Here is a 27,477-nt window from a genome sequence, read left to right on the forward strand (position 1 = left end):
ATCTTGGTTTCCTGATACAGGAGCAAACAACCATGTCACACCTAATTTGTCAAACCTTGATAACCCCGAAGCATACTATGGTTCGGATTCTATTCATGTCGGTGATGGTAAGGCTCTTATAATCTTTCACATTGGCTTGTCCAAGGTCTCCTCACCACACAAAACCTTTACTCTATCAAATATTCTTCATTTTCCCACAATAAAAAAGAGAATTTACTTTTTGTTCCAAAATTTTGTCTTGAAAATAACGTCTTCTTTGAATTTCATTCTTCTTTTTTTTGTTGTGAAGGATGAAATTACCAAAAACAGTCTCCTCACGAGCCCAAGTAAGCATGGTCTCTACTCCCTTTGTTTGTCACAACTCAAAGTCATTCCCAAGATTGCTTTTTTTAGCCATTCAGTATCTTCCAGTGTGTGGCATTAGAGACTTGGACACCCTCATCAACGAGTCTTTAATTCCATTGTTCATTCTTGTTCTTTATTAGTTTCCACAAAACAATCTTTTTGTAGTTCGTGTCAACTGGGAAAATCTTCCAAACTACCTTTTCATGATTCAAATTTCCATAGTAATAATATTTCGGATTTAGTTTATTGTGATGTTTGGGGGACCCACACCACAACTATCTTTTGATGGATTTTGTTTCGTCTTGCTTTGTGTTGATCATTATTCCCGCTACATGTGGATTTTTCCATTAGCTCAAAAATCTTATGTGTATTCCACATTCAAAACTTTTGTCATAATGGTTGAACGATAGTTTGACACTAAACTCAAAGTTGTTCAAACTGATTGGGGGGAGAGAATTCTGCAATCTTTCCCTCTTCTTTTCATCTCTTAGTATCATACATCGGCGTTCTTGCCCACATACAAGTGAATAAAACGGTATTATTGAACGTCAATGTCAACATGTTGTTGAAACGGGCCTTACCCTCCTTGATCACTCTCATGTTCCATAAAGATTTTGGCAATTCACATTTGAAATATTAGTGTATCTTATCAATCGCATGCCATCTCATATCTCCCCCAACAAATCTCCATTTAAGATCATCTTCAAGAAACAACCATATTACAATTTTCTACGTGCCTTTGGATTTCAGTGTTTCCCATATCTACGACCCTACAATCAACACAAAATGGATTTTAGGTCCACACCGTGTGTATTTTTGGGCTACAATCCAACTCACCATGGATATCGGTGCTTGGATCTCGCTACCGAACGAGTCTACATCGCTCATCATGTACAGTAGTTCAATGAAGATGTTTTTCCCTTTCAACCTACCCATAACACACTCACTACTACCAACACCAATCCATATACCTCCACTTACCCAACACCAATCAACTACCCACCTTCACCTGACCATCCTATACCACCCAATTCCCCACCAGCCAACTTCGCCCCTTCTCCCTCACTCCAAAACAGTCCTCCAACCTCACCCAACGCCCCTTCCGACCCAAGACCACCACCCTCACCTCCACCGCCACCTCCTTGCTCTCAGCCACCTAATCTTTGGCCAAACCCCAAGCCCAACCAATGTTACACTTCAATCGCCTTTCACACAATCTCATCCTCGACACCAATCCTTGAACCCACTTCCATTACGGCTGCCAATCAATCCTCTGAATGGCGTCTTGCCATGGCTGAAGAGGTCAACACACTTGTCAAAAATGGTACAAGTTCATTGATACCACTTGTCAAAAATTCTAATATCATCAATTGCAAGTGGGTATACCGAGTAAACGAGACCAAGATGGAAAATCACTCGCTACAAGGCCTGTCTCGTTGCCAAGCATTTTAAACAACAACATGGTATTGATTTTCATGATACCTTTAGTCCGATTGTCAAGAACACCACCATTCGTGTGATTCTCTCACTTGCCATCACCAATGGGTGGTCTCTCACGCAATTGGATATTCAAAACGCCTTTCTACATGGTAACCTAAATGAAATTGTGTTTATCTGTCAACCATAGGGTTTTGTTGATCCAAATAAACTCACTCATGTATGCAAGCTCTATACGTCTCTTTATGGTCTCAAACGGGTGCCAAGAGCCTGGTTCCATCAGTTGTCTACAACCCTACAACAACTTGGCTTCAAGGGGTCTAAAACTGGTCCCTCACTCTTTATTCTTCATGAAGGGGCACTCTTCTTTATGTTCCGGTTTATGTTGACAATATTATAGTCACTGGAAACAATGCTACAACTATTCGTCAATTAATCCACGAGCTCAGTACATTAGTTTCAATCAAAAATCTTGGCAATCTCACTTACTTTTGTAACACTCGGTTTCGAATTGCTTCATTATTTAGGGTCGTGGCCCGATCATCAATTATCATAAGGCTTAGGTCTTTTGGGAAAAAAGGTTTAGTCCCATTTGGATGCGGGTAATGTTGGTTATGTGATGAAACGGCTCGGTTGGTGCTTTATAGCCCAAGGGTATCGGTAAAGGCGTTGGTTTGGGCCTTTAATGATTTTTGGATTTGAGTTCGATTGGTTTTCAGGAAAAAGTAAGTTGATAAGAGTGTATGGCTTCCTATTACCTTTCTGTGGATAAAAAGAATGTCAAAAAGGGACGGAAAGAGTGAGCGGACGATTGTTCAGATCGGGATGTGCGTTTCACTTCCAGGTTCTGGAAGAAGTTCCATGAGGAGTTAGGTACTAGGTTGCATTTCAGTACCGCTTACCACCCACAGACGGATGGACAGAGTGAGCGGACGATTCAGATGCTCGAGGACATGCTTCGGGCATGTGTGTTGGACTTCGGAGGGAGTTGGGACACATATCTGCCTTTGGCTGAGTTTTCCTATAACAACAACCACCATTCGAGCATTGGTATGCCTCCCTTCGAGTTATTGTATGGGAGGAAGTGTCAGGCTCCCATTTGTTGGGGAGAGGTAGGGCAGTGAGTGATGGGCAGCACTGAGATAGTGCTTCAGATGAAAGAGAAGATACAACCGGTTAGGCAGAGATTGCTAACTACCCAGAGTCGCCAGAAGAGTTACACGGATAGGCATCCGAGCTCGAGTTTCAGGTTGGATATTTTGTACTCCTAAAGGTGTCTCCTTGGAAAGGAGTGATCCAATTCAGGAAAAGGGGCAAGTTGGGGCCCCGGTACATTAGACCGTTCAGGGTGATCGCGAGGGTGGGCAGGGTAGCAAATCGATTGGAGCTACCTGCGGAGTTGAGCCAGATTCATGATACCTTCCACGTGTCTCAGCTGAGGAAGTGTATAGCCGACGAGTCGGCGGTGGTGCCATTGGAGGATATCCAGGTGGACGCGGGTCTGAATTATGTTGAGAGACTGATCGCGATCTTAGACCGGAAGGTCAAGGTTCGGAGGAACAAGGAGTTGCCTCTGGTTCAGGTCCAGTGGCAGCATCAGAGGGGGTCCGAGCTGACATGGGAGCCGGAGTCAAAGATGCGGGAGCAGCATCCAGAGTTGTTTTCGACATGAGACTTCGAGGGCGAAGTCTGGTTCTAGTGGGGGAGAATTGTAACATCCTAAAATTCAGGTAAGCTATTTGGCCCTTCCATTTTGTCATGTTGTCAAGATTGGCCCCTTGTGAGAGTTCTTGTAGCAAATGAGTACGTTGGGCATACTGAGGAGTACGATGCGTGTACTCATGCGCTTAATTTGGACGCAGACTCGCCTGGGTACGCTGGGCGTAACGGGTCCAGATGCAAACCCTAAATGTTTGGCTTGTGCATTATTTAAAGGGTGCTAAGGCTCATTTCTCAGCATCCATATTAGAGAGTGAAACCCTAAGAGAGAGCCTTATATCGTCCTTAGCTTGAGTGTGTGTGTTTTGGAGCTAAAAGTGTCTTGGTGTGTTAGTGAAGAAGAAGGAGAAGAGCTTGTGGAGGCTAGGGCTTGAAGTGCAAGTTTGGATTTGAGATCTACAGTGAAAGGAGCTTCATCTAGAGGTATAAAGTTCAAAACTTTCCTTTTTATTTGGTTAGATGATTGCATGGACCATTTCTAGGGTTAAAAGTACCAAAGGTGGAGACTTTATGAGTGTAATGTACTCCATGGACCTAGATCTGTCCCATTTCAGTGATATTTGTGTTATAGATCCATAAAGTTTCCATTTTGGTCATTGTTATGAGGTCATGCTTGAGTTATGAGCTTTCTAGAGTTGGGAAATGAAATGTTATGGGAGTTAGTGACTTATCCAGCCATGCAAAGGCTTAAAGTCACCAACTTTATGGATTAAGAGGGTTAGAAATGGTCAGAGCTAGAAGTTGGACGTGGGTCTTAACTGTTTAAGACCTCAAGATCTTAGATTCTAAAATTGGGATTTACACGGTGTAGCACTTGGTTCATGGTATGTGAAATTTATCTAAGTGTTTTGCATTTTTAGCCTTGGACTCAGCGAGTTGTAGGCCCGACTCGCCGAGTAGAGACGGGATATGGAACACGTTTAAGTTGGTGACTCGGCGAGTCCATATTCTGGACTCGTCGAGTCCCCGCTGTCTGATGAAACCCTAAATTCCAAGGGTTTGCACCCTATTTAAACCAACCTTATGCGCCCCAACCTCGCCCCCTTCACCCTCAGAGCCCCCTATACCGTCCAACCCTTGTTCCTTGTGAGATTGAAGTGCTTTGGTGTGTTTTCTTGAAGATTTTGAGAGAGAAGAAGAGTAGATCAAGAAGAGAAGAAGGAGGCCATACATCTTGGTGTTATTTCAGGGATTTACTTAAGGTATAACTCAGTTTCCCTCTGTTTTCATGCTTATAGTCCCTTATAGCTCCATTAAGTCCTTCTTGAGCCATTTCCAAGCTTCATTATGTATTAGGGTTGGTAATAAGTTGATTAACCCTTAGATCTAGGCATGATTGAGCTCCAGAAGCTCGGATCTACTGCCTTTATGAAGCCATATTGCATGAAAGCCCTAGATTTACTCTTTTAGTGCATTTTGAGCCCTAAAACCTTCATTGGTGTTTATTTACACGTAAAGTTGGAAAATTTACGTGTTAATCAAGCCCTAGAAACCTAGATCTATGTATGGCATGAGTTGGATTCGAGCAAAATCGAGTATATAGTATTTGCATGTGAAAGACTCGGCGAGTCGTTCATCGGACTCGGCGAGTCGAGTCGTGAGTCCCCAAGTTTCCCCCTTTTCGTGTTTGCGGAGTGGAGTAGTGAGTCATGTGGTGTGACTCAGTGAGTCGGAATCCATACTCACCCATGAAGAAACTCGGCGAGTTCAAGGCAATCTTCTTGCCTCAAGAACAGACTCGGCGAGTTGTTCATACAACTCGGCGAGTCTCAGCATGGAGTGTTCTTCGGATGAAGATGAACTCGACGAGTTGTTCATACAACTCGGCGAGTGGGATGAAGGACTATTGGACTTTGGTTTAGAAGGAAAACTCGTCGAGTCAATGCCTAACTCGACGAGTAGAGATGGGATTATGGTCAGACAAAAGGATAGGGACTCGGCGAGTTGGCAGGCCAACTCGGCGAGTCTGGTCAACTGGAAGTTGACTTTGACTTTGACTCTTGGCTTGGTTAGGGTAAATGGTCATTTTACCCTGAGGTCGATTAGCAATATTTTGACTAAGTGTTTTGTGGGGATTATAGCCGGAGGATTTCCGGGGCAGCAGCAACAGAAGACAATCAGTTCCCACGCAGATCAGCAACTACTTTGAGGTGAGTTACCTTCAAGTAGCGGTGGGTCTACGGCCACAATGCCGGCCCACCAGTAGGAATTGTATTATAGATGTTTGTCTCTGTGATATTCATCTAGGGTTGATACTACCTGTGATATGTTATTGTGCTAGTATGATATGATGTTATGTGCTAGTGACAATAGGAGGGAGATAGTTCCCCAGAATACCGGTCGATAGGGCCGAAGGGGCGGTCATGCCCAGCCATGCTAGATAAGTTATGTGATATATGTGTTATGTTGTAGTAGTAGGGGGTGAAATAGTCCCCAGTATCCGGTCGAGAGGACCGAAGGGGAGGCCAGCTCCCAGATATGCTAGTCAGTATCCGGTCGAGAGGACCGAAGGGGAGGCAAGCTCCCATATATACTGGTCAGTATCCGGTCGAGAGGACCGAAGGGGAGGCAAGCTCCCAGATATACTAGACAATATCCGGTCGAGAGGACCGAAGGGGTAGGTCGGGCACCCAGATATGCCTGACAAAATATGGATGTTATGCGATTGTATGGTATGTGGTATGTTGGGGGAACTCACAAAGCTTCATGCTTACAGTTTTCAGTTTTGGTTTCAGGTACCTCTTCTTCGAAGGGGAAGGAGCTAGCGTGGTAGTGGCCCATCACACACATTCCTTGTATTCCGCACTATGAGATCCTCCTAGGAATTTGTACTCTGACATTATTATGTTTTATAAAATGTTTCTCAAGACATGCGATAACTTTTATGAAATGATATGATCGGTGAACGTTTTATTTCTAATATTTGCTAAGTATATGTTTCAAGAAAATGAAATTTTTGGCTCGTATTTTTGGGATGTTACACACAGGGCGTAATCCCAGTACGCGCGGCGTAAGGGGTTGCGCACCCCGTTTCTGTGAGGACACCGGGTACGCCCAGCGTACATGTTTGGTAAGCGCAGCGTAACCTGGAGAGTTGACTTTTGTTGACTTATAGGGTTTGGTCAACTTTAGGGTCTTTAAGCCATGAGAGGGGTAAAATGGTCTTTTACCCTTATGAGAGTACTAAGAGAAGGAATAGTCTAGCCTTGAGAGATGTATTGATTTAGAGTGTTTATTTCATATGATTATGCGGAGGCTAGACCCGATTTTACAGAGTTTGAGATTTACCGAGTTACCCGAGGTGAGTCTTCTCACTATACTTTACCTAGAGTGGTAATTAGAGTTATGTGACAGAGTATTTTGCATGCTTTTGCATGATGTTATTTCTATGTGATTTATGCTATGTATGTTACAAAGTTTTCAGAGTTAGGACCGGAAGGTCCAACAGAGTTAGGGCCAGAGGGCCCACAGAGTTATGGGACTGGAGGGTCCCACTGAGACATATTGACCAGATGGTCAAACAGAGTTATAGCCTCGAGTGGCTAATATGTGTTGTGTGTGGTATTTTGGGGAACTCACTAAGCATTTATGCTTACAGTGTTGTGTTATGTGTTTCAGGTACCAGTGAGGATTGCGGGAAGGCGCCGGCTTGATCAGTACACACATGAGGAGCTTTTACATTTTATGATCTTGGGATGTGACTTTATGAACTGATTATGTGATACAATGATATTTTATAATAATTATTAATGAAAGTGTGTTTTTAAAACGTGAAAATTTATTTGGAAATTTGGGTGTTACAAGTTGGTATCAGAGCCTTGGTTTGAGGGATTCGGGTGCACCTCCGGGCGTATCTGAACTCAAACTGAGGATTTGAGAGATTTTCAAAATAAAATTCACAAAATTTTTCTCAAGAGTAAAAAGTTTTGAAAGAGCAGAGCAGAGCAGTGTGTACGATCAGCTAGCGCCCGAACGGTGATTTCCCAAAATACCCTTACATTATGAGTTATGAGATATGTTATGATATGATATGCATGCTAGAGTAGGCTAGGTATTCTTATTAGGACTAGAGTGGCCTGATTTGTGATGCCTTAGCCTAGGGATTTTGCTTCTAGGAGATGCTTAAGAGTGAATAGATAGCAGCGAGGAGCTTATGAGAGATCTGCTAGAGAGTAGACTATGTATAGAGAGAGCATAGAGTACTTGGGATTTGGGATCCTAGGAGGAGGACTTGGGGTGAATATTGATGCGGTGTGGACGGTAGTATTGGGCCCGTACTACCAAAAGCACCGGATTAGTGCCCAGCCCAAGTAAGAATCCTTAGGGTACCAGGGATCAAGTAGGGTTGGGATATCGAGTGTGTGTACACTCGAGCGAGTCTCTGATATCTTGTGTTGTATTTTAGAGAGACATCATGGTGGGAACATGCCACAGGTCGGGGACTAGCGAGGGGGGTGTGAGCGATAAGGAGCTCCGCCAGATGATTCATGATGAAGTGGCTGCTGCCATCCGCGCGGAGATTCCAGAGATGTTCGGGTCTATCAAGACCACACTGATTGAGACTTTTGATGAGCGGTATGCTGCTCTTACTGATGTTGTTGTTGCTGCAGCCACTGTGGCCGTTGTTGTTGCCAGGCCATAGGGGGGTAACGCGTTGCTGTACCGGGAGTTCAGCAACACGAAGCCACCAGAGTTTGATGGGACTCAAGATCCGATAGCCGCAATGAGGTGGATCTCTGACATTGAGGGGGTGCTTTTACACATGTTCATGTTCGGAGCATCTGAGAGTACGGTTCGTGCTGAACCAGCTTCGCTTGGGGGCGAAGGACTGGTGGGAGTTTGTGACAGCGCACTATTCTTCAACAGAGCTTGTTGCGGTGACCTGGGAGAGGTTCACCGCTATGTTTCGTGATGAGTACGTTCCCCCGGTGGAAAGGGAGCGTTTGGCCGGGGAGTTTTTGACCCTCAAGCAGGGTACTGAGTCTGTTACTGTGATCACCAGGATGTTCCATGAGAAGGCAATGTTCTGCCCTGAGCATGTGTCTACCGAGCAGGCACGTATGAGTCGGTATCTGAGTATTCTGAGGAGGGATATACGAGAGTTCATGGCGAACTCGACGTACCGGATGTTCGCTGAGCTTCAGGTAAATGCCCGGAAGAGGGAGATTGAGCTCGAGACTCAGGCCAGGGAGGAGACAGAGTCTCAGGGGAGAGATCGGCGACCGAAACAGTCCCAGCCGGCTGCCAACCGGGCTAAGCCCACCGATTCGAGATCAGGGAACCAGAAGGGCCACACTTGTGGCAAGTGCAGCAAGAGTCACAAGGGGGTGTGCAAAGCAGGGTCTTGCTACAAGTGTGGCAAGGATGGGCACATGGCCATTTGGATTGCCCCAAGGGGTTTGCAGTTTGTTTTCACTGCAACCAGACCGGACACCGGAAGGCCGAGTGTCCGCAGTTACGAGGGTCAGCTCAGGGAGCTTCTCAGGGATCTGTCCCTGCTGCTGTTCGAGCTACAGAGAGTCGGTCGGTGAAGGCCGAGACTCCGAAGGCTCGTGGGAGAGCCTTCCGGTTGACAGCAAAGGAGGTCCGCGCAGCACCCGATGTTGTGGCTGGTATGTATTCTTTCCTCTGTTTATTTTGAGTTTATGGTGTTATGCTTATGTTGTGATATGCGTAGGTACATTTCTTGTGTGTTCTGTACCTGCTTTGGTGTTATTTGACCCGGGTGCGAGTCGGTCTTTTGTGTCGTTAGCATTTAGTCAGCACATCAGTATTCGTTGTGAGGCGTTGAGTCGACCTTTGTGAGTTTCCATAGCTTACGAGAGAGCAGTGTATGCCACTGATGTGATTCGAGGATGTGTACTCGAGATCCTCAGCGTTGAGTTTCCGATTGATTTGGTCCCGATTGCTATGGGAGATGTCTGTGTCATCGTGGGCATGGACTGTTTGAGCAAATTTGGAGCGGTTATCGACTACGAGCGACAACTAGTGACCATACGATACCCTAGTAGGGGAGTTCTTACGGTTTATGGCGAGGGTACCCGTTCTGGGTCGGCATTTTGTTCAGCCGCGAGAGCGAGGCAGAGTCTACAGCAGGGCTGTAGTGGGTATGTGGCTTATGTGATGGATACGAGGGTAGGTGCAGAGAGACCGAGGTCGGTCGATGAGGTCCTGATAGTGCATGAGTTCCCAGATGTTTTCCCCGAGGAGTTACCGGGTGTGCCTCCCAAGAGGCAGGTGGAGTGCCGTATCGATTTGATTCCGGGGGCAGCACCTATCACCAAGGCGCCCTATCGCCTTGCACCTCCAGAGATGCATGGAGTTATCCTCGCAGCTTCAAGAGCTGCTGGGAAAGGGGTTTATACGGCCGAGTAGCTCGCCGTGGGGAGCGCCGATCCTTTTTGTCAAGAAAAAGGATGGTTCACACCGGATGTGCATTGATTACCGGGAGTTGAACAAGCTGACGGTCAAAAACCGTTACCCCTTACCGAGGATCGACGATTTGTTCGATCAGTTGCAGGGAGCGTCTTGGTTCTCCAAGATTGATTTGAGGTCTAGATATCATCAGATGAGGGTGCGTGATGAGGATATCCAGAAGACATCGTTCATGACTCGTTACGGGCATTACGAGTTCGTGGTGATGCTTTTTGGGCTTACCAATGCACCGGCGGCGTTCATGGATCTCATGAACAGGGTGTGCAGGCCGATGTTGGATCGTTCGGTGATCGTGTTCATTGATGATATATTGGTGTATTCGAGGTCCAAAGAGCAGCATGAGGAGCATTTGAGGGAGATCCTCGGAGTTCTAAGATCAGAGAGGCTTTATGCCAAATTCTCCAAGTGCGATTTTTGGTTACGGGAGGTCCAGTTTCTAGGACACCTCGTCAACCATAATGGGATATTGGTCGATCCGGCCAAGATTGAGGCGGTGATGAGTTGGGAGGTGACGAGATCCCCTTCGAAGATCAGGAGTTTCCTGGGGTTGGCTGGTTATTATCGGAGATTCATCCATGATTGTTGTTCCTCTCACCAGACTGACCCGGAAGGGCGTGGCTTTCAGTTGGGGCCCGGAGCAGCAGGCCTCATTCGAGACACTTCGTCAGGTGCAAAGCCCCAGTGTTGGCCCTTCCGGAGGGAATGGAGGACTTTTTGGTATATTGTGACACATCGATATCGGGATTGGGTGCGGTGCTGATGCAGAGAGGGCATGTGATAGCATACGCATCGAGGCAGCTGAAGCCTCATGAGACAAGGTATCCTACTCACGATCTGGAGTTGGGGGCTGTGGTGTTCGCCCTCAAGATCTGGCATCACTACTTGTATGGGGTTCGGTGTACTATATACACGGACCACAAGAGCTTGAAGTATCTGATGGATCAACCCATGTTGAACATGCGTCAGAGGAGATGGTTGGACGTGGTAAAGGATTATGAGTGTGAGATCCTGTACCACCCGAGCAAGGCTAACGTGGTAGCCGATGCCTTGAGTCGCAGGGCAGAGAGTGCCCCTTTGCGAGATGTTTGTATGAGGTTGACAGTGATGACTACGGTGTTGGACACCATTCGGGAGGCCCAGCTGGAGGCCATGAGATCGGAGAACCGCAAGCGAGAGCGGGTGATCGGACAGATATCTGAGTTCGTTGTCGATAGTCGGAGGCTTATGACCTTCAGGGCCGGATTTGGGTGCCATTTGAGGGCGGGGCATGTGCCATTTTGTTGGAGGAGGTACACAGGTCGAGGTTTTCGATCCATCCCAATTTGGACCTGAAAAAAGACTATTGGTGGCCCTATATGAAGAGGGATGTGGCGTGGTTTGTAGAGAGGTGCTTGACCTGTCGCAGGGTTAAGGCCGAGCACCAGTGTCCACATGGCAAGTTGCAGCCGCTTGAGGTTCCCCAGTGGAAGTGGGAACAAATTTCCATGGATTTTATCACCAAATTGTCAAGGACCGCGAGAGGCATCGATGCAATTTGGGTGATTGTCGACCGGCTGACAAAGAGCGCTCATTTTCTTGCTATCAGTGAGAGCTCTTCCGCAGAGAGGCTGGCAGAGGTGTATGTGAGGGAGGTGGTATTGCTACATGGTGTGCCGATCTCGTTTTTGTGCAGATCAGGATGTGCGTTTCACTTCCAGGTTCTGGAATAATTTCCATGAGGAGTTGGGTACTAGGCTGCATTTCAGTACCGCTTAGCACCCACAGACGGACGGACAGAGTGAGCGGACGATTCAGACGCTCGAGGACATGCTTCGGGCATGTGTGTTGGACTTCGGAGGGAGTTGGGACACGTATCTGCCTTTGGCTGAGTTTTCCTATAACAACAGCCACCATTCGAGCATTGGTATGCCTCCCTTCGAGTTATTGTATGGGAGGAGGTATCGGACTCCCATTTGTTGGGGAGACGTAGGGCAGCGAGTGATGGGCAACACGGAGATAGTGCTTCAGACGACAGAGCGGATACAACAGGTTAGGCAGAGATTGCTGACGGCCCAGAGTCGCCAGAAAAGTTACACGGATAAGCGTCGATCCGAGCTCGAGTTTCAGGTTGGAGATTTTGTACTCCTGAAGGTGTCTCCTTGGAAAGGAGTGATCCGATTTAGGAAAAGGGGCAAGTTGGGGCCCCGGTACATTGGACCGTTCAGGGTGATCGCGAGGGTGGGCAGGGTAGCATATCGATTGGAGCTACCTATGGAGTTGAGCCAGATTCATGATACCTTCCACGTGTCTCAGCTGAGGAAGTGTATAGCCGACGAGTCGGCGGTGGTGCCATTGGAGGATATCCAGGTGGACGCGGATCTGAATTATGTTGAGAGACCGATCACGATCTTGGACCGGAAGGTCAAGGTTCGGAGGAACAAGGAGCTGCCTCTAGTTCAGGTCCAGTGGCAGCATCAGAGGGGGTCCGAGCTGACTTGGGAGCCGGAGTCAAAGATGCGGGAGCAACATCTGGAGTTGTTTTCGGCATGAGACTTCGAGGGCAAAGTCTGGTTCTAATAGGGGAGAATTTTAACATCCCAAAATTCAGGTAAGCTATTTGACCCTTCCATTTTGTCATGTTGTCAAGATTGGTCCCTTGTGAGTGTTCTTGTATCAAATGAGTACGCTGGGTGTACTGAGGAGTACGTTGCGCGTACTCATGCGCTTAATTTGGACGCAGACTCGCCTGGGTACGCTGGGCGTAAGGGGTCTAGATGCAAACCCTAAATGTTTGGTTTGTGCACGATTTAAAGGATGCTAAGGCTCATTTCTCAGCCTCCATACCAGAGAGTGAAACCTTAAGAGAGAGCCTTCCATCGTCCTTAGCTTGAGTGTGTGTGTTTTGGAGCTAAAAGTGTCTTGGTGTGTTAGTGAAGAAGAAGGACAAGAGCTTATGAAGGCTAGGGCTTGAAGTGCAAGTTTGGATTTGAGATCTATAGTGAAAGGAGCTTCATCTAGAGGTATAAAGTTCAAAACTTTCCTCTTTATTTGGTTAGATGATTGCATGGACCATTTCTAGGGTTAAAAGTCCTAAAGGTGGAGACTTTATGAGTGTAATGTACTCCATGGACCTAGATCTGTCCCATTTCAGTGATATTTGTGTTATAGATCCATACAGTTTCCATCTTGGTCGGTGTTATGAGGTCATGCTTGAGTTATGAGCTTTCTAGAGTTGGGAAATGAAATGTTATGGGAGTTAGTGACTTGTCCAGCCATGCAAAGCTTAAAGTCACCAACTTTATGGATTAAGAGGCTTAGAAATGGTCAGATCTAGAAGTTGGACGTGGGTCTTAACTGTTTAAGACCTCAAGAGCTTAGAGTCTAAAACTGGGATTTACGCAGGGTGTAATCCCAGTACGTGCGGCATAAGGGGTCGCGCACCCCGTTTCTATGAGGACGTCGGGTACGCCAAGCGTACATGTTTGGTACGCGCAGTGTAACCCGGAGAGTTAACTTTTATTGACGTTTAGGGTTTGGTCAACTTTAGGGTCTTTGAGCCATGAGAGGGGTAAAATGATCTTTTACCCTTCTGAGAGTAGTAAGAGAAGGAATAGTCTATGTAACGCCCGTAGATCCGGGCTAGTCAACTTAGAAATAATAGGGGTCGAAAACGAATTTTGAAAAAAGATTATTTAGAATAAATAATCTTAACCAGGTCTTATAATATGTCTCAAGGGTTCCGTACATATAAAGAACGCCGAAATCCGAGTTATAATGAAGAAGTTATGGCCCATCGAAGTTTTATGGCAAAACCGGCACGGCACCGGGAGACGTAAATAGTGAATTTTTGATAAAGGACTTTTTAGCCTTATCGATCCAAATAAAAGTTGTAGTATATATTAAACCGAGAACATACAAAAAAAGAACGCCCAAATCTGACTTCGTATGAGGAAGTTATAATTTTCTAAGATTTGGCATAGTAGTGCACGACCCAAAACTCGAATTTTAGTTCGATCAGTTTTTCGCCTACGCGACCTAAATGAGAATTGAAGATCTCATTAATAGGCACTCAACGGTAAAAATACAGACGAAAATAGAGTCTGTATGTAGAAGTTATGAATTTTACGCGGATATTTAACAGTATAATCTCCTCGTACTGTTAAATTTAAGATCGGTCAAGAATTAGCCGACGGAGTCAAAATGAAAGTTGTAGATCTTATTTTTACCTACGCGTGGATATAAAGAACGTCAAAAACGGATGTCGTATGTGAAAATTACGGATTTTAGAAGTCGGAAGTGTGTTGTGCGAAAATGGGTGATGTGGCACAATCTTGGTCATTGCTTTCTCCCCAAGTCTTGCCACTAGATGGTGACATGTGGCACCAAGTTCAACCATTTTCACCCTATAAATAGAACCTCTCCCACCCTCATTTTCTTCACACATTTCTCATTCTTTCTTCTTTTTACTCTCTCTCCAGAACCTCTCTCTAGCCCCGAAACCCCCTGAAAAGCCTAGGGAACCTCCCTAGCATGAGGCGGAAGCCCTGGAGTGCTCGACGGCTCCGAGAGGAAGAGCTTTTCGGCTCGGGAATGCTGCTCCAAGAAAAGCCCGATTTTCTATAAAACTCGCTGTAAGTGAGCTACGCCTATTCTATTTTTAATATATCATTTATTTAATTATAGTAACGTTATTAGGAACTTATAATAAGTACTTGGGCTATTATTATGGGTTATATAAGTATTGTTTAACGCTTATATAATAGTAATAATAGCTAGACTATTAATTAGTCTCGACAAATAATAGACTAAACTCTAGTGGTAATAATACTAGGTTTCGTCGAAGGAAATTATTTTTAAGAAGCGAAGCTGTCTGAGTTCAGAATCACCACATTTTCAAGTGAGTGCATAGTCCCTTTCATGAACATTATTTTAATACAAGTATCGATTGAAGTATTAAATATATGTTTATGTGCGAATTATTTGATGTTGTCTGAGATACTTGTTAATAAACATACCTGATTATATATGCTGATTTAGGATAAAGAGTAAACCTAAATTAATTATGAGGAATATTGGGTAGTGTTTTCTTACGAGTACGAGTGAATTATACTCAAAGAATAAAACCTTAGTATATGTCATTAATCCAGGAGCATGGATTAGACATAATCATTGTCCCTAGTCCGAGAGTATGGATTAGGCATAATCATTCATCATTAATCCGAGAGTATGGATTAGTCATTCGTCCCTAGTCCGAGAGTATGGATTAGGTAAAGTCGTTCATTTCTGATCTGGGAGTATGGATTAGGTAAAACGGCTAATCTTAGGTCCGAGAGTATGAATAGTCTCGTTGTGAGGATCGACGGGGTGGGATAAGAGTTGTTTATATATATGGTGAAATTGTATATTTTGTGAGTTTTAAACTATATATATGGTATAACATTGTGGGATTGAAATCCCTATGTACTCACCAGGTTTCCCAACCTGACCCACTCAGTTTATTTATATCACAGGTGTTGATATGAAGTCACATTACACTGAGAGATTAAGGAGATATAAATCACTAGTGATAATGAATGTAAGTTATGTTTATGCTTATGTTTCTGTATTGACGATGACATCCCAAATGTTTAAAAATGAATAAAAATACTTTTCTTCGGAAGTGCTTTGATAACGTATTTATCATGTTTTAATGGGAACAAATTCCGCAACATTTTTATTAAAAGAGGTACTCTGATTTTTATAAAGCATAAACAAAATCGGTCTTTTCTGGCCATGAAAATGGGGATGTCACAGTCTAGCCTTGAGAGATGTATTGATTTAGAGTGTTTATTTCATATGATTAGGCGGAGGCTAGATCCGATTTTATAGAGTTCGAGATTTACCAAGTTACCTGAGGTGAGTCTTCTCACTATACTTTACCTAGAGTGGTAATTAGAGTTATGTGACAGAGTATTTTGCATGATGTGATTTCTATGTGATTTATGCTATGTATGTTACAAAGTTTTCAGAGTTAGGACCGGAAGGTCCACAGAGTTAGGGCCAGAGGGCCCAGAGAGTTATGAGACTGGAGGGTCCCACTGAGACATATTGACCAGAGGGTCAAACAAAGTTATAGCCTCGAGTGGCTAATATGTGTTGTGTGTGGTATTTTGGGGAACTCACTAAGCATTTATGCTTACAGTGTTGTATTATGTGTTTCAGGTACCAGTGAGGATCGCGGGAAGGCATCGGCTTGATCAGTACACACATGAGGAGCTTTTATATTTTATGATCTTGGGATGTGACGTTATGAACTGATTATGTGATACAATGATATTTTATAACAATTATTAATGAAAGTGTGTTTTTAAAACGTGAAAAATTATTTGAAATTTTGGGTGTTACACAAAACTAATGCTTTTAGTCTCAAGACTTATTATTTTAGCCCAAAAACTCATTCCTTTAGGCCCAAAACTTTATCCCTCAAAGCTCAAGACCTTATCTCGAAACTGGATGTTATAAATATGTTGGACATGACACGCTAGACATAATACAATGATCGAGGTAACGACAAAGAGCAAAACACATACATACATACACACACACTAAACACTCGATGACTAACCTACTTTGAGAAAATCAATAAACAACCATGAGATGTCTTATAACATTGTCATCAATTATCTTAATAACATCATTTATCACGAAAGGTTGGTAATATAAATTGATATCCATATCGTTAATGCATGTCGGTATCCACCAAACTAACAAAATCATAATAATTTATATTTGCAGTAAAATATATAATATACTCTCTTTACTTTTAGGATATATATTGCATAACATCATTGATTTTCAGTCATGTTCCCCAACTATGCTAGAGACCAATGTTTTAAAAACCGGTTTTTTAGTTGAACCGGTTTGGTGACAGGTTTCCGGTTCAACCGGTTCGATCGTCGGGTGAATCAGTTTATATATTTTCATGTTTTCTCTATTTTCCTACACATATGTACATATATAAATTATGAATTTGATATTTACAAGTTCAAATATTAAAAATACATATAAAATAAGTCGTAGTTGAATCTAAATATATTAAAATAACACATAGCCATAAGTATTAGTGTTTTATATCAATCCATATATGTCGAAAAGAAAATAAAATATAATACTGAAACGAAATATAGTTTTAGATGAATACAAAACACATCAAAAAACTTTATAACATTTATCATATGTTTTTATTTAGAGAAAACTAAATAAATTTGAAAAAAAATCACCAAAGTTTATTATGTAAATGATTCTTTTTCATGTCTTTTTATTCGATTTAACCGGTTTAACCAGGTTTTTCTAAAAAGCAGCCGGTTCAAAAATCAATATAAAACCAGTGATAGTTGAACTGCCACCTCCTTGGTTCTCGGTCACCAGTTTGACCGATCAGTTTAAACTGGTTTTTAAAACATTGATAGAGACCCCTAAATATATCACTTAATGAATTCATTTTGTTTTTTCTTAAGGTTTTTGAAGTTTTGTGGAAAATGTATTTCAAGATATTGAATGTATGTGGTAGACCATGGAGACAATGCTTATGAAATTTCAAACATATATGATATAAAAACCATCCGAAAAAGAAATTTTTGAAGTATGTGATATATTTTTCGTTGATAACAGAAACATCTTGTCAACATAAAAAAACTTCCAAAACGAAGGAACTTAGTTCGGTACATTTTGTACAAAAATGCTTGCCCGAAATACGTTTTGTAGTTCAAAACTATTAAAGTTTCAAACTTGATGGTTGTTTAGTCGATTTATGAAGAAAAAATGATTAGTTTCTTATAACTATTTAAGTGAAGGGGTCAATTTTTTTAGTGAATATTCCTTTTTTTAAAATTATTTTTAAAAAAACTTTTAAAAAGTATGGTATTAATCGTATCAGTTAGGTTAGGAGGCCCCGATCATGCCAAAATCTGTCCATCAACATTACTCATTTCCATACGCAAACAGACGAATACTACCGATCATTTCTACAAACACCTAACCTGCTACAAATATCAAAGCAAGAACTCGAATTAAGAAACACCGGAAGAAGAATGACGAGGTGGTGGGATAGTGCTCGGGACTTAAGACCACTGGTACACTTGCTGCTTCCACTCTGTTTTCACTGGGTTGCGGAGGAGATGACTGTTTCTGTGCTCGTTGATGTCACCACCGAAGCTCTTTGTCCCGGCGAAAACACCTGCTCTGAAGCTATTTACCTCAACGGCCTTCAACAAACTGTACGTACACACCCTCTCCTTTGATCATCAATTCATCATATTATAATATGCTCACTTGGGGTTTTTGCCTTCTTTTCTCTGTTTTTATTGCTGTTTTTATCAAATAATTAGTCTTTAACTGATAATACTAGTGTTCATATATTCATAATTTTATCCTTCTTTTTTCTGAGTGCTTTAACTTTTAATTGCGTTAATGTCAACGTATGTTGATTATGCTTAGCGTAGTAGGTGACTTCTGAATAGAAAAAGAAGCATGACTTGTTTAGGATAAAGATGATATAAAGAATTTGTATCACTTCTAAAGCTGAAAGTGACTGTGTTTGATCTCAAAAGTAATTTCCATTCTTTATATTTGAGTAAAATTATATAATAATCTAGTGGGCCATGAAGGGTAAATGACACATGGAATCTGACACTACTTGGTCTTGTTCTTTTTGTCTATTTGCAATTTTGTTCCTTTCTTTCATTTTCCTTTTCAAATGACAGAAAAATTATAATCTTGATATTTTTAAACTTACCCTTTTCTTCAAGATTGGATAAAAAGTAGAAAATTTGTGAAATAACAAAAAAGGAGGGCAATCACCAAGAATTAGGATTTTTCGAAAAATGACCACGACTTCCGCAGAGAGGGCCTCTGCGGAAGTCCTTTAGCTCTGAGGAACAAGAAAACTTTCTAAGAAAATGACGTGACGAAAAAAAAAAAACTATAAAATCTTAATTTCGTAGAGGGTGCATCGTTCCACAAAGGTGACCTCTATGGATCTGTTCTTCAGAGAGTACCACCTCAGAGGAATTGTTATTCGTTAAAACATTGCTTAATAACGATCTTGTATTTATTTTCTTCTAAATCTAATGAGGTATCAACATTTAGCACATATCATGGATTCAAAATACAAACCATAAAACTACGTTTCTAAGTCTATTTATTCGATGATTTATAAGAAAACAAAAACCAGAATTGTTATTAGGCCATGTTTTAGCAAAAACAATTCCTCTGATAAGTACGTTTGAAGAACAGATCTGCAGCAAGCATCTTGTGGAACGATGCACCCTCTGCGGAATTAAAATTTTATATTTTTTTTTTGTCTTTTTCTTTGTCATGTCATTTCTTCAAAGAGTTTTCTTGTTCCTCATAGCTAAAGGACTTACGACTTTCGCAGAGGCCCTCCCTATGAAAGCCGTGGTCATTTTTCAAAAACTCATAATTCTTGGTCATTTTCTTCAAACAACTCTTCCTTTTTGATCATTTCACAAATTTTCTCTAAAAGGTAAGGGTTTGTTTATGTGCCTCTTACTGGGATCCGGTAAAATGGTGGGTTGATTCAATCAAACTTTGACTCAATCAACAACTATCAAAGTATTAAACGTCCCTTAACTTTTTTTTCTTCTTCCAATTTTATACTTTTAGATTGTAGGAATATTCAAGATGGTCATGCTTCCAATTCTTGGTCAACTTTCAGACGAACATGGACGCAAACCATTACTCCTCATTACAGTATCTACAACTATAGTTCCCTTTAGTAAGTCTTCTTTAATCATTTCTCATTTATATAGCCTTGAACTCTAATTAGCACTCACAATTGTCATTTTACTTAATTATCCGTCAGCCCTACTTGCCATCAATGAGTCAAGATCATTTGTGTATGCTTATTATGTTCTTCGAACAATTTCATACATTATTAGTCAAGGAAGTATTTTCTGCATTGCCGTTGCTTATGTGGTAAGACATCTCATTCATATATTACTACTTATTAAGTATGTGCAAGAAAATTAAAAGAATTAATATTATTTGTCAATTTTTATAGGCAGATATTGTTGATAATAGAAAGAGGGTAGCTGTTTTTAGTTGGATTACCGGTCTATTTTCTACATCGCATGTTGTAGGAAACCTCCTCGCACGCTTTCTTCCTGAGGAGTACATTTTTCAGGTAGGATCGTAACATTGTATGGAAAAAACAGATGCTAGCAGTAAAGCTGAAAGTGAAGAAATGATAAAAGTCCGATGTAAATATTGTATGAAAAGCAAAACAGAAACAAAAAAAGCTAAAAGTTAAAAAAGGACAAAAGTTTATTATATAAAACTAGGACCTTGTACTACTCGACTACCCTGATTTTATTGTAGTGGAATACACGATTGAATCATAAACTCGTTAAAGTTTTTGTGATTAGATTTGTTTTTATTCAGGTTTCGATAGCGCTTTTGATCTTTTGTCCGGTTTATATGGCAATCTTTTTGGTAGAGACGGTTAAGTCAACTCCAAAGGTTGACCAACATTCGTCTTATTTGAGTAAAGCACTCACAGTTGTTCAAGAACGTTATAAAACAATGAAATACGCTGTAAATATTGTATTCAACACGTATGATTTCAAAATTTATCATTTATTTTCCTTCTTTTTTGTCCTTTCCATTATGGTGAAAAATCACTCACTTGAGCACTTTCGGTTTCAGTCCAACATTGAGGGGTATTTCCGTCGTTTCCTTCTTCTATGAACTGGGAATGTCTGGCATCAGCACTGTGTTACTGGTATATTCTATATCTGTGAATTCACATTTCTTTTCTTTGTAACAAGAATCAATAAATTTCAATATATAATCATTTTTTAAAATTTTTTAATCTTGGCAGTATTATTTGAAAGCAGCATTTGGTTTTGACAAAAATCAACTTTCAGAAATCTTGAGCATGGTTGGTGTAGGTTCGATTGTTTCTCAGGTTTGTTCTTGTACCCTTTTATAAAATTAAAATTCTTGAAAGTTTCTATTGGTTTTATGTTGTAATCACTGAATTTTGATTAAATTACCATTTTGTCCTTTTCTTTTATCTAGTTGGTGGTGCTTCCTCTTGCTAATCCGTTGGTTGGAGAGAAAGTAATATTGTGCACAGGTTTACTAGCATCGATAGCTTATGTATGTTCGCTTTATTTTTAACATGATTTTGACAAAAAAATTGCAAAATCCAATATCTAATAATTATTACTTTATTAATTTTGTGTTATTTGCAGGCATTGCTTTATGGCTTCGCATGGGCTCCTTGGGTAATGACCATAACCCAAAATTAGTAAAGAAATACGTGATTTCTTTAGAGATCAAGATTTCTAATATTTTGTGAATTATGAACTTATATGACAGTTAAAAGCAAATGCTGACTTTTTTAAAATAGAATTAGTATTATTAATAAAATAAAGTAATTAATAGCAAGTTATTTTACAGGTGCCTTACCTTAGCGCGTCATTTGGAGTCATCTTTATCCTAGTCAAACCATCTGTAAGATGATAAAACATTGTACTGTATTTGACATGTCTGAGCTGGATCGAGACAAAAGGTGCAACATTTTGGATCACTTATAAAAGGTGGAACAAGATGGGACATGGACCTGATCTTTGTGAAAAGACATAAACGTCCTCCTTATCTCATCAATGAAAATCGGACCAAAAAGATGTTTTTTTTTTTCCAGTAGTGTCTAGTCCAGTCCAGTTTAGTTTAGTCATGTCAATGTCAAGTGACTAGTTAAATATGAAATGATGATTGATCTTTTTAACACAGACCTATGCGGTTATATCAAAAGGATCAAGATCAAGAGATCAGGTTTTGTAAAAGTTTAATTTTGCTTTTACTACATTATTATCTTTCATCTTGTGGGTCCCACTCCCAACTACATTTAATTCGATCTCAGGGAAAAGCCCAGACTTTTATTGCTGGAGTGCAATCGATCGCAAGTCTGTTGTCACCATTAGCAATGACTCCATTAACAAGTGAGCTCCGATCTCTGTATTATCGATTTCATATTAAAATAATTAAAAAAATCATTTTAACTAATTTTTTACTCTAATTTGAATGTCAACTTTAATTTTGGTGTTTAATTTGCAGCATGGTTCTTGTCCACCAATGCCCCTTTTGACTGTAAAGGCTTTAGCATAATTTGTGCCTCTTTATGCATGGTAAGCCTACTCAACCACCACCACCACCGCCACCTGCCGCCTACAACCACCATGAACTTCCCTTTTTTTCTGATGGGATTTGTTAAACTTTTTCAGGTGATCTCCTTGTGTTTTGCATGCTCGTTGAAACTGGAATCACCACCGGATGACGTTGATAATTTGGAAGCACCACTGGTGTCGTAACCTTGTATAGTAATAGACCACATGGAAATTATTGTACACGTCTCATAGAAAAAATAATGGCTTTTAAAAGTTTTTATATCTGGTTATTATTGGATTCTTGATAATTAAGAAATAATGGCCACGTTAGTTTCTCGAATGATGTTTGTTATATTAAATAATAAATTTTACTTTAAAGATTGGTTATAATCAATTATGTCACAGGAATATTTAGAATGATTAAAATGTTTCTAACCAATTATATAAATAAATCATAAAAAAGTATCTTTAAAGAAGAAAAAGTAAGAGACTTCTTCGGCCGCCGTTAGTTGACGCTTAACGTGTAGGAGACCGCCGTTTGATTTTGTAGTCTACGGACCACCGGCCGACACAGAGGACAAATGTTGGTATTCTTATATTATAATAATAATAATAACAATAATAATAATAATAATAATGTTTTTCAATTAAGGGAAAAGAACATTGATTTGACGAAACGTATACGTTGTTCCAAACAGAAAACGTAATATAGTGATAAAAATTAAAACTATTTATAAAAATATATATACAATAATATATTTGATAAAACGAGTGACGTTGGATTTTCTTTAATAAAATTTTAATTTAATAGGGAGTGTTTTAATGTATGAAATTTAAATGATAACCACGTAATCCCAAACATCACCACCACCGTTTATTCCAATTTTCATTTGTCCTCTCATTTTAGACATTTTCACAAACACTTGGCCCTCATCTCCCTTTCCCCTGCTGCTATATTTCTTCCCCCACCCTTTCTCCTCCCCACCTCCTCTGTGTGGTCCTCTTCCTCCCTCATACCCATCTGGGTTTTCAAAGTTTCTCTGATTGCATCTTCTCGTAAGTCTCCAAATCTTGTTTGTTTGTTTTTTTTTTATCCTTCTGTATCGTTGCGGATCTGTTTGATTGGTTTTGTTTCCCACAGCTTTTGCAATTTCGTGTATTTGAGCGATTGATTTGGGTGTCAATCGATCGCTCACGACACCTTTTGGCTGAAGACGAATCTGTCGAGAAAGTTTGAAGAAGAACGAAAATGGCTGAGGAACAGGAATGGCACGAAGCAAGCAATCACGTCCTCTGCGCGAATAACTGCGGCTTTTTTGGTAGCCCTACGACGCTCAACCTCTGTTCTAAGTGCTACAAAGATCATCGCCTGAAAGAACAACATATGTCGAATGCCAAACTCGCCGTCGAAAAAAGCCTCACCCCGCCGCAAGCCCCACAACAACCTCCACCACCACTGGAAACATCTTCTTCCTCTGGCACATCAGTATCTCTTTCCGTCACTACAGATCTAGAATCGGGTGCTGTGCCTCCGCCTCCGGTGGCGGTTGAGGTTGTTCCGATTCCGAAACCGCAGCAGCGGAACCGATGCGGGTCATGCAACCGGCGCGTGGGGCTAACGGGGTTCACGTGCAAGTGTGGGACTACTTTCTGCGGGACCCACCGATATCCGGAGCTCCACGCCTGCAGTTTTGATTTCAAGACAATTGGGAAAGAAGCCATCTCAAAGGCGAATCCAGTGATCAAGGCTGCAAAACTCAACAAGATTTGAAAAGATTTAAGCCGTTGGATGGTTGTGCTTGTTGATCTTACGGTTGATATTGGAGGTACAGGGTATGGGAGATGGTCAAGGTCCTGTGGGGGGTGTTTGGTTTGATTTATTGTTTCTTGTTTGGTTTATTGGGTCAATTTTAGTTTTTTTCTATGTTTGTAAAAAGATTAAAAACTTGGAAATGAAATTATGGTCCACTAATTTTTAGGTTAAATGTATTTTAGTTATTTACATCACAAATTTAATTAAAAATTTACCTTCTCAATAAAGTACATAAATAATTAAGAGAAAATGACAAAAATAGTCATTTACACTAATTGCATTACAAAAACAGCCAAAAAAAAATCGAAATTACAAAAATAGCCACTAATTTCGCAGATGAAAAGGTCCCATCTGCGAAATGGCTTTAGGTGCTTGTATTTTCGCAGATGAGAAGTTATTTTTTTTTTAATATTTTTTCTGTATATATAGGGGTAATTTCGCAGATGGAATAGGTCCATCTGCGAAATCCTCTCACTCTATCTGCGAAATGGTGTTTTTTTTTTGTATTATTATTATTATTTTTTTTTAAGTTTGACTATGAAATGAATTGGTTTGACTACGAAATCATGTTGCAATATAAAAAGTTTTGTAGAAAAAATATCATTTTGGTTGTTATTTGTTTAGGAACTCTCTCTACAATTTGCTCAAAAAATGATTGAATATTTGGTTTGTCTTGTAACCGGTGGGAGATGGCAAGTTAATGGAACTAATCTGGAATACATATGTCCACAGGGAGGTATTTCCGAACTTGCTTTGATATTTTCTGAGTATATTAGTTATAGTGATTTTGTATCTTTGGTAAGAAGCAAAATTGGTTTGTTAGACAAATATAGAATTAGTCTTCGTTTCCACCATCCAGAATTAAATTATTATATAGCTATAGTTGAAGACATGGATGTTAGAATGTTGATAAACGTAATCAAATGTAGTGGAGGAAGGGCTGTGAAAGTGTTTGTGGTGGTTGATGAAGTTGAGGAGGTTAATGGGGGTGGTGAAATTGGAAACTAGCTTGTTGGTAATTTATGCAGTTATAAAGGGAGCAACGATCCGAGGTACTTTCAATACTCCTAGTGTACCTCAGTTTCACAGTGTTGCTGAAAATGTTGATGTTAGTTATTCACTTATTTACTATGTGGATCCCGAGAATTACAAGTCTGTTGGTGATGATGATGTTGGTACATATCTTAATCATGTGGGTGGTCGTTGTGATGATGTTGCCGAACAAGAAGTTAAACTTATGAATAGGCGTGTGATAGATAAAACTAAAAAGAAAAAAAATTCAAGTCAAAAAAATGAAAAAAAATCATGTTTACGGGCATTATGTTGATGTTGGTGATGTATGTTTAGATATAACCGAGCTACAAAGCAATTCCGATAGAGATGAGTTGGGTGATGAAGTTAAAGCTAAGTTTCCCGATAACCTTTTTCACGGTTTGCCCCCTGTACCAGCATGACCATTTGATATTAATGAAGATATCCCAACACAGATGGTAGACATGAATCTTCAAAAGATTCAATGTGAGAGTATATTTAAGAACAAAGAACTTTTAAAGCGGTGTATTGGTAAAAAATGTCTTCGAGAAGGTTTCCAGACGAGGACAAGTAGATCCACCAAATCAAGGTATGAAGCTGTGTGTGTTTCGAAAAATTGTTCTTGGTTACTAAGAGCAAAAGCAATTAAAAATTCTGATGGACTTTTCCAAGTGAATAAATTTGTTGATGTACACACATGCTCTTCAAAATTGTTGCAACCTAATCATCGACAAGCAAACAAATATGTTTTGGGTGAATATGTTGCTGATGTTTTGGCTGAAGACTATAGTAGAGTTTATCAGGGAAAAGAAATTGTTAATGATATGAATGCTCAATTGAATATCAATATCTCATACCATCAGGCATGACGTGCGAAGCAATATGTATTGTTGTCGTTAAGGGGTACGAAAGAGGATTCTTTTACCAAACTTCCGGCGTATTGTCACAACTTGGCCAAACATAATCCGGGTACTGTCACACATATTAAAACAGATGCTGATGATCGCTTTGAGTTTTTGTACGTCGCACTCGGTTGCTCGGTTAGTATTATCATATCCTAATTTAATTTTTTAATATTTATTTTGGTGTATTTGAATAGATATACAATGTATTGTAGGTACGAGCTTTTGTCAATTTTTGTAAGTCGACCCTAGTAGTAGATGGAGCTCACCTAAAGGGCGAGTTCAAAGGTACCATGCTACTTGCAGTTACTAAGGACGGACAAAACCAAATATTACCGGTTGCATATGGTATATGCAAAAATGAGTGTACCGATTCTTGGACATGGTTTTTTCAAAAACTACATGATTGCATAGGAAATATGCAGGAGCTTACAATTATATCTGATAGGTCTCCATCTATAGCAACATCCGTTGCCAACATTTTTCCTCACGCTCATCATGGAATATGTGGTGTCCATTTGTATTTCAACATAGTATCTAGATTCGGCAAGAGTAAGACGGTTAAAGGAATTTTTTGGGAGGCGTGTAGGGCGTACACAGTTGATGCTTTTGATGCTGTCATGGATGTTATGAAAAAGACAAAAGAACTAGTATGGGAGTACTTAAAAAGTATAAATCCAGAAACCTGGTCAAGGGCACATTTTAAAGGGAACCGATACAATCTTATGTCGTCCAACAGTGCGGAGTCTATAAATGCATTATCTAGACACGCACGTAAGGTGCCAATACTTATGTTGATTGATTTTTTCCGTGCTACAATGCAACAATGGTGGTTTCAAAGACGTAACTTTGCAGGTATTAAGTAAATTTGTAATATTAATGTTTTATTAGTTTTGATGTTATTGATCTTAACTTCTTCATTTTGGCTGTTTTTTTAGCGGAAGCAACAACAACACTTACCCCTTGGGCGGATGAAGTTGTAAAAGAAAACAAGAAAACTTTTACCAAATGGGATGTTCGCATGATCTCAAATACAAAATGCGAGGTCAAAAAGGGGGCACAAAATGTGATTGTTGATTTTCAACATATGACATGTACATGTAGGCATTGGCAACTTGATGGGATACCTTGTGGTCATGTCATAAGATGTTTAACAGTGAACAATTACCAAGACTACTCGAGGTTTGCATTAAATGCTTACCTTACCGAAACACTGAGGAAAACATATGAGGAATCAATAAACCCTCTGTCGAAGCCATCCGAATGGGAGATCCCCGATTATTTGATGATTGTTAAGCCACCTATAATGGATAAACGTCAGCCAGGCAGGCCAAGAAACACAGACCGCATTCCATCCCAAGGCGAGGGTCCAATTATAAAAGAGTGTTCTACATGTGGTCAACTAGGACACACGAGAAATAATTGTACTGGAAGGGCGTCCGGTAGCAGAGCAGGTCACATAATTTCTACTGCAGAAATGGCATATAATATTGGTGGTTCAGCGAGTTGCTCACAAACCTATAATGCTGATTTTGATATAAAACAACCTTGAAATTAAGAGTAATGACGAGTTGTTAGCTTATTATGTATTGTAATATTTTTATTAACTCTTACAAGACATTGCTATGCTTTCATATTTTAGTTA

At 40.6% G+C, this 27,477-nt stretch overlaps 3 protein-coding genes across 3 annotated transcripts; all 3 read left to right on the top strand.

The window, feature by feature from the left end:
- The first annotated feature begins 17,835 nt into the window (after window positions 1-17,835).
- Window positions 17,836-22,425, top strand: LOC145076737 (uncharacterized). Its single transcript, XM_079022534.1, has 14 exons — window positions 17,836-18,170; window positions 19,579-19,690; window positions 19,778-19,890; window positions 19,976-20,098; window positions 20,356-20,528; window positions 20,620-20,695; window positions 20,795-20,881; window positions 20,995-21,075; window positions 21,171-21,203; window positions 21,379-21,432; window positions 21,712-21,753; window positions 21,842-21,920; window positions 22,036-22,106; window positions 22,203-22,425. Exons 1-14 carry the CDS (start codon window positions 17,985-17,987, stop codon window positions 22,287-22,289), a joined length of 1,317 nt encoding a protein of 438 aa, XP_078878660.1. The 5' UTR covers window positions 17,836-17,984; the 3' UTR covers window positions 22,290-22,425.
- A 570-nt stretch (window positions 22,426-22,995) lies between these two features.
- LOC145073649 (zinc finger A20 and AN1 domain-containing stress-associated protein 4-like) lies at window positions 22,996-24,070 on the top strand. Its single transcript, XM_079020172.1, has 2 exons — window positions 22,996-23,141; window positions 23,227-24,070. The coding sequence occupies exon 2, from the start codon at window positions 23,335-23,337 to the stop codon at window positions 23,854-23,856; it is 522 nt and encodes a 173-aa protein (XP_078876298.1). The 5' UTR covers window positions 22,996-23,141; window positions 23,227-23,334; the 3' UTR covers window positions 23,857-24,070.
- Window positions 24,071-26,059: 1,989 nt separating this feature from the next.
- On the top strand, window positions 26,060-27,384 carry LOC145075725 (uncharacterized). Its single transcript, XM_079021859.1, has 2 exons — window positions 26,060-26,687; window positions 26,771-27,384. The coding sequence occupies exons 1-2, from the start codon at window positions 26,126-26,128 to the stop codon at window positions 27,382-27,384; spliced, it is 1,176 nt and encodes a 391-aa protein (XP_078877985.1). The 5' UTR covers window positions 26,060-26,125.
- Window positions 27,385-27,477: the final 93 nt, after the last annotated feature.

This window comes from Lactuca serriola, chromosome 9 (genome assembly GCF_051521515.1).
Source record: "Lactuca serriola cultivar US96UC23 chromosome 9, Lser_US96UC23_V15, whole genome shotgun sequence".
Classification (NCBI taxonomy): domain Eukaryota; kingdom Viridiplantae; phylum Streptophyta; class Magnoliopsida; order Asterales; family Asteraceae; genus Lactuca; species Lactuca serriola.

What these genes read in the sequence shown, in the direction of transcription:
- LOC145076737 (XM_079022534.1), top strand. Translation starts at nt 17,985, where the DNA reads ATGACGAGGTGGTGGGATAGTGCTCGGGACTTAAGACCACTGGTACAC. An exon ending in GCATCAGCACTGTGTTACTG is followed by an intron (nt 20,696 to 20,794) that starts GTATATTCTATA and finishes TAATCTTGGCAG; the next exon opens with TATTATTTGAAAGCAGCATT. An exon ending in TTATCCTAGTCAAACCATCT is followed by an intron (nt 21,433 to 21,711) that starts GTAAGATGATAA and finishes TTTTTAACACAG; the next exon opens with ACCTATGCGGTTATATCAAA.
- LOC145073649 (XM_079020172.1), top strand. Translation starts at nt 23,335, where the DNA reads ATGGCTGAGGAACAGGAATGGCACGAAGCAAGCAATCACGTCCTCTGC.
- LOC145075725 (XM_079021859.1), top strand. Translation starts at nt 26,126, where the DNA reads ATGCTACTTGCAGTTACTAAGGACGGACAAAACCAAATATTACCGGTT. An exon ending in TCAAAGACGTAACTTTGCAG is followed by an intron (nt 26,688 to 26,770) that starts GTATTAAGTAAA and finishes CTGTTTTTTTAG; the next exon opens with CGGAAGCAACAACAACACTT.